At 35.8% G+C, this 16392-nt stretch overlaps 1 protein-coding gene across 1 annotated transcript in view; it reads right to left on the bottom strand.

Moving 5' to 3' along the window:
• Nckx30c (solute carrier family 24 member Nckx30C) overlaps nucleotides 1–16392 on the bottom strand; it is a 102346-nt gene that overhangs the window by 82344 nt on the left and 3610 nt on the right. Inside the window, exon 2 of the mRNA XM_071798059.1 lies at nucleotides 7027–7050. Coding sequence (XP_071654160.1) covers nucleotides 7027–7050 — 24 coding nt within the window. The remainder of the gene's footprint in view (nucleotides 1–7026; nucleotides 7051–16392) is intronic.

The following is a 16392-nucleotide window of genomic DNA, read 5'->3' as shown; positions in this document are numbered from 1 at the left end:
ATTAAACAAATTAAATATATTTAGAAATATGTTACATTTTTTATTTTAAGTTAATGTGCGACGTAATGCTGATATATATGCGTCTTACATTCCCATTTTGTAGTAAGATCAAGATCGTAAGATATCTTACGAGAACGAGATGAGAACAAAACACGAATGATTTTTATCTTATTATCTTCATTAAATCATTTGAATCAAAAAACGAAATAAATTTTTAAAGACAGATGTCGATTTAATATGTTACAAGCACGAATATAGTTCTTTAATTTCTCCTTTTTAAAGAATAAATACACAATGTGATGACACATATCAATGTGCATTATAAAAAACCTCATTGAATAAATGAATTTAGATTAGCATTAATAATTTTATCATAAAATTTAAAGCAGCACACACGATTAGTTATCAAACAAAGTCGTGATTAAAGCATATTTTAATTAAATCTGCTGCGTGACAACTTATACAATAACGTATGTATTTCGTATAACGGACGAACTCAAGTAATAATTGATGCAATTGCATTATCATGGGTAAAATGCATTAGACGATTATTATTCTTTTTATGATGTAACAACAGAGAGATTAACTTGACTGGATGCTGAATTGGAAAGTTCACTTTGAACCAGTAGTTAATATTAAAGCGCCCAGAATTTGCGTAAATACATATAACATACCTATATGTATATATTGAACGGTTCATAAATGTATAAGTAAACTATTTAACTATATAACAATGACTACAATCTGTGGTGGAAACGCGAAGGATTATCACACTCGTGTTTGCAATGACCAAATTGCATTACACTAATTTAACCATAATAAATCGATGGTCAGGAACAAGCAAAAGAGATATTTTTTAGGAATATTGTTTGAAGCTAAAGTTGTATATATATATATATATATATATATATATATATATATATATATATATACATATATAAAATATTGTCTTCTCACATACTTTGTACACATCAATAAGCGACAAAAATATACATCAAGTATCACATTACACGTGCATGACATTATAGTCAATATCTTATACCACAGAATTGCAGTTTAAAATTCCATTTGCGTCACACTATACTTCTAGCGTCGTTTAAATCTAGAATGTCATTGGTGACAGTATCCCTAAAAGCAAAGTTATAAATGTCGCAATAAATTCTATTTTTGCTGTTGCGCATAGTTGAGATACGCAAGCGTAAGTGTTGTCGAGTCGAGTTTTATTATTAACCTATTTATGTGTGCTTCACGTAGTTAGGATAAAAGGTAGTCGTAATTGCGGAGCAATGAGCTAAAATAAAAATATTTAAGAGAGAGAGAGAGAGAGAGAGAGAGAGAGAGAGAGAGAGAGAGAGAGAGAGAGAGAGAGAGAGAGAGAGAGAGAGAGAGAGAGAGAGAGAGAGAGAGAGAGAGAGAGAGAGAGAGAGAGAAATCTGCGTGTCGAAAGATAAATAATTAATAAAATTACACATGGCCAAATAATGAGGCTGCTCGCATATTAAGCTCTACGTTAATTTTAAGTTAGCTTAGGTAGCAAAGCTGAAGTATTCACCTGCATGCTCAATGTAAATCAGAGAACTATCTTTTATTTGATCAGGAACACTTTCCGCGAATCAGCAATCTTTGTTCTCCGTTATGTTTGTCCGATAAGGATATACACGGTATAATAATACTCGACAGTCATTGGAAAAGTAAATATAATTACCGCGATAGATTGCTGTTAGCGATTTAATTCGGATTAATATGAATGACATTAAAGTTGATACATAATGAGCCTTGCAAAGAAGTATGTGTAACGTATGTGTAGCATAGTTTTGAAATAATAATATACACAGGCAAAATATGTTGACAGCAACCTGCGCGCGCGATAACATAATTTGCATGTGCAATCAAAACGCATAGAAAGGTGTTTTAAATTTTAATTAAACGGGCTGGGCGTTAAATTCGACGTTTAGAGTAGTGAATGGTATTATTCTCGCTGCTTTGTGATCAAATAAATTACGATATTCGCGTGATCCACGCGACATTTTCAACACGCTGTTATTCAATATTTCTTGATAAAAAATCAGTGAGAAAATGGAAATAAAAATATACACTTAGTAATACAATACGGTAACAAAAGTTCAATACATTTTTAATGATATAATCAGTCAAAATTTCTCATTAAATTATGCAATATTTACAATAGATAGGGGAGACCGGGGCTAAGCCGACACTATTTTTTCAAAGGCAATTTTTAATATTTAATTAAAATTTTTAGGCAAATTCAATGATATATATTTAAAGAGTGTTTCTTCAGGTACAAAATTGATTGAGGATGTTTTGCTGTACGTCGCTTTGTTTTGCCGCCAGGAAAGGAAAAGTGACGCGAAGACAAATTTTCGAATTGAAAAATGACGGGGCGAACTCGACACCCCGCCGGGGCAAACTCAACACTTTGTTTGATCGACACAATTTGATCTGGAACTTATTTTTTTATTGTTTAAAAATAAAAATACATTGTTTATCAAATGAAAAGACATTGTGTATTAGAAACAAAAAGTCGGAATAAAGTAAACAATTATTTAAAATAATGAGAAAAAAAAAGATTAAACTTTTAATTATCTTTTTCTGAACTGTCTGAAAAACAATTTATACACGTAAACTCGCGATCAGATGTGCGCACACATTCGTCATGAGCCATACGGTTGCATAAGATCCATTGTTTGTTATTAGAAGCTAATGAAATGTTTTCCGAACACACGCAACAGATGTTTCTTAAATCGTCATCGGAATCGGACGAAACAGTGACCTTTTTTGCGATAATGTCACTTTTAGTGTCGTCTTTGCCCCGGTGGCGTCGTGTCGACTTAGCCCCGAACGTCGTTTTTTACTTTTGTTACTCCAAAAATATATAGATTTTGAAAATATGCAAAAATTATTATCGGATTCGTATAAAGCATCGAATTTCCCATCAAAATCACTTAGCGGTAGATTCGCAAGAGTAAAGCTCGATGAAAGAGTAGACATTTTCGAGAGATTAGAAAAATTACTTTTCACTATCAAAAACACTTATGTCGCGTTAAAAATTACACTATAACTCAGAATGTTACCAAATTCCGTTGATAATACTGGCACATAAAGACAAAGGCAAGTTTCTACGATAGATTAAATTGGCAAAAAGCCTAGTGTCAAGTTCGCCCCGCTGTCGGCTTAGCCCCGGTCTCCCCTACCATATATTTTTATTAATTTTGGAATAATTTTTACATATAATATGCAATATAATATGCATGTGCCAATCATTTTTCTGTTATTAATTTTTGTAGGTTAGCTAATATTAATTTTTCACTGTCCAACTAGTTTTGTTTTTTTAGCTTGTTATGCATATACATATTAGATATTGCGTAAATTATAAAATTATTATAAATTAAAATATCTATTGAGAATTGAAAGATAGATACGTACACGCAAACAATGTAATATGTTCAACGCCCATAAAATAAATTTCGCGTAATTTTTATTCATAACCAGTAAATATAAAAAAGGTAATTTTTTGTGTATTGGCGCAAACTTTGAAACGAGAATGTCATGATTTCTTTCATCCTTTGTGAAAGTATTAATATCAATAAATAATAAATAAAATAAATAAATAAAATTATTTATATAATTGTTAATCGTTAATAGACAATGTGCCAAAATGATCTCCATGATAACTGTTACATGTATTGAAACAAACTTGAGATACGTGTTATAATTTTCTTTTTCCTTCAAAGACAAATAAGAAATAAAATTACACAATATTATTTATCCAATCACCTCAACATTTTAGCTGATATTTTGAGAAAATGTGCTATTGTCGAGATAAGTTTTTCATGGCGCAAGTGCATAGCGAGAGGATGAAAAAGAAGCAAAAGCAGCAAAGAGGCAGTGAAATTCACTTGCCTTCTCAAAAATTGATGAGCTCTGAAACACGCCAATTATGTGCCATAAGATGCGTTTATATTTTAATTAAAAGGTACGAAAAGAAAAGATAGAGAGAAGTACATTCAGGATATCATGATGCATATATAACGCGCGAATATTCGAAGAATGCGGATGCCTGGTATTGCGATGGTTTTTGCAAAACGTTTAACTATACGCCAAACATTCGATCACGGCCGTGCAAAATTAATGGGCGTGGTGATACGTGTTACACACCGATGTGACCAGCGGATGTTATTTCGGATTGGAAAGAGCCTTGGAAAGCCTCAGTTTGGAAGAAGTTTGCGACTCTATGGCTGCTCTAGCGCGCGAAACTAGCTGGAGAGTCTCGCCGAAGTCTCTCCCTTCGAATCGGTTATCCCAACCGAGTCGCAATTACACAACTTTTACAATACTTCCGACCCAGTTTGTGCTTCCGTATGAAATCGTTTTGCACGCGCTTTGCCGAACAGGATTCTGGATAATGGACAATAAACGACGATATCTTCGACAAATTCTATCCTTCGCGTTTCGCATTATCGCTCAATTTTTTTTAATAATTGAAAACTTTTGTATCACGTTGCAGTTGTTACGTTATATCACACGACGTTTTTATATTTATAAAGTTTCACTACAAGTGTGTTATTTTAGATGAAGCTCTACTTACACATTTTTTACCGTTTCAAATCACGTCATTTAACGTATTAACTTGTAATTTATACGATTAAACGTGTTAAATGATGTAATTTAACACATAAAGAAATATGTAAAAAGAGCTTTAATCTAATGTATCATTTTTAGACGTTTATGCGTGTAAAAATAACATCAGTTGGATTTGCAATGTTATGAATGTGAAACATAGGTAGGAATGTTTTTTTCAAATTATAGTGCGCGTAACGATACGATTTCTGTAGAGTTACAATTACAATTATCATTCTCTCAACAACTTCCAATGCTATCTTCCAACCTAAAGCGGCTGGATGAGGATTCACGTTTAATCGTTAAACGAGCTTCCATAAATAACGTGTGATCTTATTCTAAAAACTCGGGCACATTGGCCTAATAAGATTCAAAGGGAGAAAAGTTCAAGGTAAAACGACCTCGTATCTTTTGTGAATTCTCGGTGACATGTGTCTGTCATATATCGAGATTCGTCAGGCGGAAATTCTACCGCGGAAGTCTCGTTTTAAGGAACGGCTGCCATGGCCGGAGCCGTCCGGACGATGATGCGCGCACCAACAAAAAAAGAGTGAAGCTCGATCTTGCGAAAGGTTGCAGGAGATTCTCTCCGATCGGCCCGACAATTCAATTATCCGAGCGATTGGATTTTCCGCGCCGTCCATCAGGAGTAAATTATTTCGTACTACGGCGAGCAACGAAGTGCCGTTGGCAGCAAGCGTCCTATGGTGCGCAACGAATCGTCTGACATCGGTGGCGCACGCAAAAATAAGCGCGCCGCTTGTGGTTGGATGCGTTTTCCTCGTGTAAATCGCAATTTGGAGACGCTTCGGAAAATCGGCACCGATATCGTCGAGGGATTTATCAAAGCAAGACGAGGTCATCGAAGCCGTAGACGGGTTTATATTCACGTGCATCCGACCGTCGTTCCGTTTCTACCTCGTATCGGAGTCTCGTATCGGACCGACCGGCGCGCGGCGCGGCGCGGCGCGAGCTTTCATCGACCACGCGAAACAATCTCGCTGATTGTTCATTGAAATACAGTGATGAGTTATTTTTGTGCAACACCGCGATCTCTCTCCGGTTCGAATGTGATTCAATAAGTTAAACATTGTATTGATTAAGCTCAGGCACGTGATCGTATGTATAAATGTAATTATGTGTAACTTCGTCTCAATAACTTCATGAATTTTACAATCAATTTTACTACTCTTGTTCGTTATATCTGTCGAGAATTTAATTGGAAGGATAAAAAGGAAGGAAATATTGCATGCCTTTGCCTTGATTGTAATTAATTGTAGGTAATATAGCGTTGTATATATATACTAGAAATTTAAAACTTTATCAAATATAATAAAAGTTGTCCCATGTTATAAAATAAACCATTGGATCGCGGGAATTATTAATATAAAATAGATTTCAGATATTTAGGATGTCTTTGAAGAGCGAGACTATAAAGCGAGTTTAGAAAGCTCAATCTTGATAGAATTTGTTAAAAGTTGGTTTACGAGCGTCGCGTAAAAATCGTTGCGCTTTCGCAAAGTTTAAAGGTTCAGTTTCTAACTTCCCGGTTTCTTGATCCAGCTTACCTTATTCATCCGAGGACGCTATTCTTTTTGTAATATAACATTAATTATAAAATATAAGTAATGTGTAATGTGTGTGTTATTTTATAATAAAGAACAATAGATACTATAACTAAATAACAAGATTTATTTCAATCATTATATTGTTGAGTCGTCCAATTAATTTATAAGTCTTAAGTTATTTATATAACTTAAATTAAGTTGCTATATATTCTAGTTTACGTGTAGAATTTTGAAAAACGCTGTATATAGAGAACATTTTATAAATAAGAAGGTGGTGTAAGTTTCTACACATCTATATCATGATGCAGTTTTGATTTATAATAAGGAGAATCGTTGATTTATTCAACCATTTCTCGTGGCTTAATTAACACATTTGTTATATGTATAGGGTTATCAGGTAATAATCGCCGAACCTCTTGTATGCAAGTAGAGTGAGTTAAACCCCCCGAGTAGAAAAATCTTCTATTCGCAATATTTGAGAGAATGGGACATCTCTTCTTGCCGCGTGCTTCTAAAGAGTAGATCTTTTTCAATTGATTTCTCAGCAAGTATTGCGAATTTCGCAAAATGGTAGAAGACTTTTCTACTCGGTTTAACTCACTCTACTTGCATACAAGAGGTTCGGTGATTATTACCGGCATCCTGTATATAATAAAAATTAATACTTACAAAACACAATTACGTGCTTCAATTTTAACGCACCACGAGAAAGGTTATTAGTGACAGCAACTTAAAACGGAGTGACAGAAAGATGTACATAAAATATGCATGTAAGAAATCGGAGACAGAGGAAGGAAAAGAAAGAGACCATGCGACTCACCAATGCCTGGGCGGCGCTCTGGTGCTGCAAGCAAGAAACATTCAGTTACAATCACAATAACGACAATCAGTTCATGTTTCTTAGCTGGCTCATGATAACATTAACAAACAGTTCAACAGTGATGCGGTGCTTACGAAAGCTTAAACATTGACTGGTACACAGACAACACTGAGAAAAATATGTGAAAATCGTAGAAGCCAGCAGTCACTGCAGTTACGGCACATCTCGAAAGTTTCGAACTATAGAAGATGCAGTTGTAGTAATGATTCTGAGATAATGAGAGATTTCGTGACTTCGGCTGTCTCAATTATATATTTTTCCAAGTGTTATTCTTCCCTCACTGCACGTTGCAAGCTTATATAATGCGCAAATTTTTCGTGTCAATAAAGTACGTATGTCGTGTATATTGCTGTTGATGTTCTGAACAATGTAAAATGGTAATAATTCGATAAACAAATTTTATTCCTAACGATTAAATTCATTAAACGCGACTTAGCCGATCTTTATCTCATTGCTTTAGGTCTAACCATATCTTTTAAAGCACATTACATTCGATCAGTCGGCATTTATGTGGAAGGAAAAAGAAGAAACCTTAGCTTTTTATATTTAAAATTGCAGAGAATTATTTTTTCAGGAGCATATATTTTTTGCAAATCTATTTTTTTTTATAAACGCAGCGCTAAAAGTATCAATCCTATAACGATTAAAATGAATAGCGTCGATGAAATTCAAAGCCGCTATCATGGACTTATGATTGCAGCTGCAATACGTAGCCTTTGATAAAGCCGATTCTTTATCATCCAACTCGCACGACTTCGTTTTATTTGCGCTGACTCGTGAAAGCGTCGCGTCGCGTGGGTGTGTACGTGTATGTATATGCTTGCATAGTTTGCACGTTACGTAAAAATATTTGTTCGCGTAAGCACCGTGATGCTGTCACAAGCACGCCGTAATTCGTTTCGAGATTTGATGTTTTTTGCGCGGAAGAAAAAAAATCGAAAGTAGCATTTATCACGAGTGGGAAAGCTGCGTGACGTGCATATGATATGTGTATATATACGATATAAAAAATAAAAGTATACGCTTTTTCAAAAAGTGCAAAGTACGCGCTTGATCTGAAACACGTCTTTAATTGCAGCCCGAGACGCAAAGCGATGCTGATCGACGTCAAATGATGCAAGAAAACATTGGATTGACATTTAATTAAAGCACTTGCCTTGCAAGATGAATTTCACGCGGGCATGAACGCATTCAGTCGCATAATGACTTCGAGACAAGTTACCGTCACTTTGGGATATTGAAAAAGAAATTTAAATGGAAGTGGTAAACCGCGAACGTCACACATTATCCATTATCAGGAATAAAGTGATATCACTCTTAAACCACTTAAACGATGCGAAGGACGGATTACATGCGAATTAACACTCAACATTGACATTTATTTCGACTGGTATATAATCATGTTGTATAAACTCGCTATTTCCATTGTCGAGAAAAATATGTAAATAAAATATTAATTTTTTATCCGCAGATCTGCATTAAATTGCATTACAATAAAATGATTATTTCTGACAAACAGCTTCTATCTCATATTATTTTAATTAATTATTAAATACTCCTTTACACTTCTAATACGCGTATCTAATATTACTAACACTGATATCTGACTTTAAGCAATAAGAAAAACCAATTTTTTTCCATCAAAATTTCAATTATTTACATTTCAAATATTTTTACTATTGAGAATACGCGAGAGATTTATCTCGAAGATTATCAAGTGGTGTTACTAGCGCGTAAATAATTCACGAATCGTCGCTGCAATAAGCAATATAATAATGACGATATTAATCCCGGCGAAACTTAGCCAATATTCATAAAGATGACTGCAAACGCGCTTCGTAATTAACGGGATGCCTATGAGAATAGAGCGATGAGCAGTACGCTGTCTTTTGTGAGAAGTCAAACTGCATTAAATTCTGTCCTCCTTGGTACCTACGTATTATAATGGGCGTTCATTCACCAACGAGCTTCCTGCCGTTTGCCAGCGCGACAAGATTGAACGATCTAATATATTTAATTAGGAAACACCAAAGTTGTAGCGATACCGATTGTTGTGGTAATGCGCGCGGAGCGACATTTTACGAGGACGTAATCTAAAATAACTCGAGCGAGAACAAACTAGTTTAACAACACAATTTAATGCAGAAACATCAAAGCGTATTGCAGTATTCCGTAACGACAGGCCACGATGAGTTGCAGCATAATGCACCGCTGAGAACTGCCCGTGAATAAAAAGATAGACGCGTAGAAAAAGCATAAAGGAATAATAAAGGAATAAAAATGTCGGAAATGACAGAGATCGGTACTCGCATATTCTTTCGGGCCTATTTAGGCGAGTAATCGTTTGGCTTTCACTGTCGCCGTCGACAAACGAAAAAGAGATATATAACGCGAATGTTGCAGAACGATAATTCCATCTGATTAATTTATGGCGTTCTTTAAGCGTTCCGATCTTGAGGATAATCTCGAGTAAAACGAACGGCTGGATTAGAATCCCTTCGTAAGATCGATATGGTCATCGGCGTGAAAAATACGAAGAACAGAGACAACGATAGACTAGGAAGAATCGATAAAATTTCTTTGACCGATTTATACTTCTCTCGAAATCACGCAAAGAAAATCGACGATTAAATGAAAATCATGATTACACATTATTATTCGTTCCACATAGACTCAATAAAATTTTGAGCGAGCATTTTGTAATTTAATTAATACATTCGAGGGTGAGTGAATAAATAAAATCCCCTCGGCAAACTGAAACGGTGTCTGAATCCTTATAGTTAAACATATGTGACATTCATAGAAAGTGCATGCTAAGATTAATGTGCCATTTTTAAGCTTGCTTGGTGTAAGCTGAGAAGTATATCTTCATTTCTCCACATTCAAAGCACGTGTAAATGCATATCCATAAAAGAAGCGATGGGCGAACATATTAACCGCTAAGAATGATTTGATTAAATATATCCTAAATATATGCAAGTTATTTGCTTAATTTTCCTCAGTTGATAATTTAAAGAATTAAATAGTAAAAGATATGTCATATAATGACCATTTGAAACGTTAGAAACGCAAAACTTTACGTGATGAGCATTTATGTTGCGATCGCGACACGAGCGTGTTCTGCACACGAGGATAACTACGTATAAGTTCTTAATGAGATTAACCTTGTTAAAATCCTGACTCTCGTTAAAAGATCATTACGATTAAGCGCATTGCGCAAAGTTACTCCCCGATAGAAAGTAAAAAAAGGTATGTGAGAGCGATATTGACCCATATCATACCTCGCGAAGGCCGTACGTACACACATATGTGTCACTTCGGAAGTAGAATCATCACTTTGCGGTGGGTGAAATTGCGTTTCAGCTATACTCGAGTTGTAACAATTACCTACCGGCAATCCACCGGCGGACTACCGTACAATTTAACACAACATGTTCGCGGTCCGCACCGATAATTTTCATTGTCTATCGTTCTATCTTTTTTAAGAGACTTACTTTTACTCTTTTTTTTTCAGTCTAGGAGAAATCCCCCTCGAGGACGGTCTAATTCTCAATTGTGGCACGAATATTTTCTCTTCCCTTTTTTTTCCTTCTTTACGAGACAAAGGAGCAGATTATGACGGAAGATTTACGACGGCAATTATGAGGTTGTGATCGCGGGCGCATCGATCAGGCGCCGACCTATATCTATGCTGCGCTTACTTGAAGAATAACATTCCAAAGCGGTTCAGAGTCCGAGCGTATTATACTTCCGAGAGAGAGGGTGTTTGCGTTCACAAAGTGCTTAAAGTCAAGATGGTTACACGAGCTGTGGTCGTGGTATTTTAATCAACTTGCTGAAGTTTTCATTCCACCGGAATAAAGCTCTTATTATTTTCGTGCGCATTTTAATATTTATCTTGGACATTCTTAGAGAGATCTAATAAAATTTAATATCGTGTCTAACATCGCGATACACAAGTTTAGTGGTACTACGATTGCTGCTGGCCGGCGTTACACACGCCACTAAAATCCGCGGTGAGATTATCTCGCCCCAACTTTGGCCTTATAAAGTTCAACGTTGAGAAGTGTCTGACCCACGCGGGGTAAATATTTAGCACGTTAAAATTATTAAGAAAGGGAAAGGAGGGAAACCGCCCGCGTTCGAGGGAGCTCGCGAGGCATATTGGTTCGCCCGATTATAGACCGAGAACTTGTGACTTTTCTAACGCGCGCCATTATTTCGCTACGGCCACGTTCCACTTAGCGCGACACTTACCCCAGCGCGATTACCAGCTGACCCCCCAGCGGCCGCCGAGTCTGCGGATTATTGTTCAATTTACTCGGCGCCATCGTGCGACGAGGCCGCGCCTTCGATTTCCATATTTCCACCGTGAAAATTCCCGCCGCGCGTCGCGTTGTTTCTTTATTATATATACGGCCAAAAATCACTGAGACGGGATACGGGGACTGCGCGACATTTCGACAGTGATTTCATCCGGAAGGCTATCTCCATTAGTGTCCATTACTAATGAGAACTGTGTCGCGAATGTTTTCACAAAATATTAATTAAGGCAAGCTATAAGACTCCTGGCTTACAGTTATACCGCCTATTGTTTCATAATCCGAGGCCTCAAATATTCATTAAGCTTAATACCCATTAAGCAACTACACTATATCTGGCGTACACGATAAAATATAGCAACTGCCATAGAATTAGCTTCTGTAGTAATAACAATTTAATTTCGTAATAAATACTTTTTTTTCCACTTTACGAAATGGCTTATTCTTAATAATAGAGTCATTTTCTATACAGTAAACACGCAAACGTGTGTATACGATTATACGATGTTTGAGTAATCTTTGAAACGGGGAGAGAGAACGCGCGACATTGTACTAAAAAAAGATTAAAGAAATATATGCTCGATGGCAGTATACAAAGAAGATACGTACTCGGTGTTCGGCAGAAAAGTAGGTCGAGGTTTTACAAGAAACCAATATGGTTGTTAATTATTATGCGCTATATATACAAAGGCACAGAGCGTCAGTAGTATTAATACTTGGAGCGCGGACGCTGCATTTGTATTTGTACCAAGAATTGTAGCTGCAAAAATATGTACGCCGTTAAACGCCGTTCGGCAAGAATTTGCGCTCGGCGTTAAATGTGTTTGTGTGCAAATAATTGACACATTGGCAGTGATTACCGTTGCTGATTGTTTAATACAAAATTGTTTGCAACGAGATAGAGATGCGATGCAGAGATGTGGCAGTAAAAAAAGCTACGCTCAGTTGCGCGCGCATAACGCGTTAATAATTAAATCGATGTGCTCATTTACTATATTTACAAACTCGTAATCTGTTACGCTGCGATAACCGATTAAGCAAAAAGAGCGCGTGATTTAGCGTTGCACGCTACACGCTACACTACGCAATCCAGAAGTGAATTTCCAAAATTAAAATTTTCAATGTACTTTATTAAATGTGTTCGATTAAATTCAACGATAATTGATTTTATTCGCGCAGGATCATACCGATATTTTTTGAATAGACAAATAAATATTTCTCAAATTAAAATATCATATCTAGAACACGGTGGAATATTTTAATAACTCCGTTATATGTTTAAAAGGTAAAAAATATCGATATAAACTTTTCATTCATAAAATATTATAATTTCAAATCCGTTATAAAAAAAGAATAGAAGAGAATAAAATATTTAAAAAATTGTAAATGAACAAATTTCTACACAGGTATTCTTAAAACTTTTAATTGAGACCTATAATTGACTCGAGCATCTTTTATGCTTGATAATCGAAAGTGATATAAAAAGTATCATTTCTAACATTTTCATCGTTAAGTCAAATCATGCTTATCTTTTAATATCTGAAAAACACGCTCAATGCTAATTATCGTTTATTGTTCGACGCGCATTTACTTATTTACTGTAGTATAATATATTTATTATGAAAATATATGAATATTTAAACACACACACGTTTTTTTTGTATAGCGCCTTCAGAAAGCACATTCTAATGGATGCTAAAGCGATTCTTGAGACGTTCACTGTACATCTACACCCGAACTTAATAACAATCCCGTAACGTGCTCGACGTATCAGACACGAGCCGTAAAATATCCGAGGGTTTCTGCGGTCGCTCAAGTTGATGACTAAATTCGTGCTATCTCGCTCGTAAATTTTTTCCCCATCCACCCACCGGGAGCGCATTATGTAATGCTCCCCCGTGTGTATGTATACGTCCCGTCGTCGGCCGTTATAACTCAGGGAGAAGAAAGGGCGAAGCGGACTGAAACACCGACGCGCGACGGTTGCAACACGGGCGTTCGCCGAGACGATGGAAGCGTGCGGAAGAGCTTCTGTCGAATCGATTCGACGATGGGTGGAGAGAGAGCCTCGGCGCACTGCAATGCCGTAACTCCTCCGAGTGAGATTTCAGAAGTCAAAAGAAAAGGCGTTCTCTTCTATTTTTTTTCAAGGGCTGGATAAACCGGGAGGGAATCATCGGGAATCAGACCGTTGTCGCGACGAGCGGACGCTCATCCGGCGAAGTTATTGGATTTCGTGTTTAAGGTCTTTCGCGTGGAATTTTAAGTACTCTGAATGTATCCCAGCCCCGTGATGGCCATATTAATTAAGCTTTTAATCATTCTATTGCTAACCGCCGCCTCTCTTTCTCTTGTACGTGTATGTATATATTTCGCACGAGTTTCGCATACGGCGTTACTCTGTAGAAAGAACAATAAGAGACTAATAACGGCCAGTTTAAAAGTTCAATTGGATATGCGCAGCTGGTACGATTGCGCATGTACAACTTCATCTTGACTAGACAGTATCTATTTTAATAAAGCCGATGACATGTCGTTGAGACTTTTTTGTGCGAGATGAGTCAAGGTTACATTTATATCAGTACTTTTGTCATCAGTTTCGTAGAAATGATTACGCGCGTGTGCATTGAAGACAATTGAGATCAATATAAAAACAATCTACGTTGCTGTAAACTTATTGTGTAATTATGGATCTCCGGCAATAGGCATCATTCTTATCGCATCCTCTGATCTCGATTTAATTGCAAACATGATACCGATATTACACGCAGAATTAGTTTGATACACTTGATATTAATAGACACAACAATATCAGAGTCTAATTATAATCTCGGACGCACGTTCACCGTAGGGCAGGAAAAAAAGAACTTTTGAGCGAGTCGAGATAGTAACACTTTGCACGCAAAGTGTTAAACGCCGCGTTAACCGTAATGTGCGTATAGAATGCGAGACAGTGATTAAACTGTGTGTAACGTTATCTCATGTAATATTTATCAGTATTGATATTTTGATCACGTCGATTCAAACTGTCGTATAAAGTTTTACGATTTAACGTGTAAATAAATACACAGTGCAATTATGAACTAATAATGCGATTCTCTGTGATATCGCCGTTTAATATTATAAAGAATTAATGATATATTTAGGATAATTTACGGAAAATGTTATCAATTAATAACGATATATCAAGATTACTTTCTAATACGCACACCGTAATTGTCTAGGAACCGTCTAAATAGCAGGTCGCACTACTGCAATAAATTTAACGCGGACAATTTCGGGAATGCTTCAATCACTTGTCAGTCGGATGCAATTATGCAGTTATCGCGCGATCTGCGGTCTTCTAATAATCACCAGTCAGTGTCAGTAAGAGAGATATATTTCGCACTCTCGGCATTCTGCGTGATTGACAGAAGCGCATTTCCGTACTTCGAATTATTAGCGACACTGGGAACGAAAATAATCGAGTCTATGAAATTAAGGAGAAACGACCCTCTGCGTCAATCGATATCACGCCAAAACCGCTTCTCCATCAAAGTTTTGTAATCTTATTTTCCGTGACAAACAATCATTGCAGGAATAAAAGAAAAATTTCAGTTAAGCCTCCCCGAATGTCAGCGTAAACGACACTGGAGGGAGACGAATAAAGGTAAAACAGATTCCGTCTCAATTTCGAAGAAGCGGATTACGTATTTCCGGATTGCGACATTTTCTCGGTATCTTAAATTTAACTTGAGTGTTTCGAAGCTACTCCATTATTCATTATACATATTTTTATCATATATCGTGTATTTTATCATATATATATTTTATCGTGTATTATTATCTCTCAAAATTATTCTGTTATTTATTAGATATTATGAACTCCAAAAAAAAAACATTGTTTAAGCATCAATGAAAGTTACGTGTGCATTCGATATATCATATAGGCGGCACGTGCGTTTTAACATTTAAAGCATAATAACGTGAACCTTTTAGAATATGGAATAACAATTACGATTGATCTCGTTCGCATCTTCTAAATGGGTATCGTGTCTTTTATATGTATACTATACATATATGTGCAAATATGAGTATGTTGTTGTTAGAATACCATAAGTGACATAATGATTACATATCACGCTTTTTGTATACAGAAATAATTAGGTTAATTAATGTGGCTGCAGGAAACATTATTTTCGTGTGACGTAAATCAATCAAAATCAAACAAATATCAGAAATTTGTTGGAAACTTGCAACAAAAATCTAATATAACTTTAGCTGTAATTACGCACCTGCTTTTCTAGCATATAATTATATATCTAGCATTTGTATTGATATAATCGAAACTTCTCTCTCGTTAGTTTTTGTAACATATTTAACTCTTTCATCTAAATGTACTACATTATATAAGTGTACCATAAAAATATATCATATTATCATTATACGAGAAAGATTTTTCAAAGTATTGTGAAAAGAAAAGTTTCTCTTGAATTGTTATTGTAACTTTGAAGAAAAAGATCCATAATGTTTCATTTTACACCGTATAAATATGTCAAAGACAGAGATTTCTTTACAATCTCGCATAATAATTTTCAAAATTTATCTAAAATTAGCCTCATATATGTAATCTTTCCAATTCGTAAAACAAGAAAACCTTCAATTTTATATATAGGGGAGATCGGAGCGGAGTCGTCGCTACAATTATCTCAAAATTTGTATGTTGTATGAACTCGTCATTAATATTGTAAACGCTACTTATGGTGCCATGCCCATGTGACCAACGGAGTTTAGTGAGATTATATGCCATGTTATGATTTTCATTAAGGCAAACGTGTTTTCTCGGAGGTCAAAAGTAAAATTTTTTGCGGGTCGAAAATTTTCAATATTTTAAATATTATTTTCTCTCCGAATCTCGAGATAAATTATTCTGAAAAGTAATGCATGCTGAACACAAATCCAGCAAAAATTTTTTATTTTCGTTGATTTCTAATATTTCATGAGC

This window comes from Temnothorax longispinosus, chromosome 2, assembly GCF_030848805.1.
Source record: "Temnothorax longispinosus isolate EJ_2023e chromosome 2, Tlon_JGU_v1, whole genome shotgun sequence".
Taxonomy (NCBI): Eukaryota; Metazoa; Arthropoda; class Insecta; order Hymenoptera; family Formicidae; genus Temnothorax; species Temnothorax longispinosus.
This window is presented reverse-complemented; position numbering and strand designations above follow the sequence as displayed.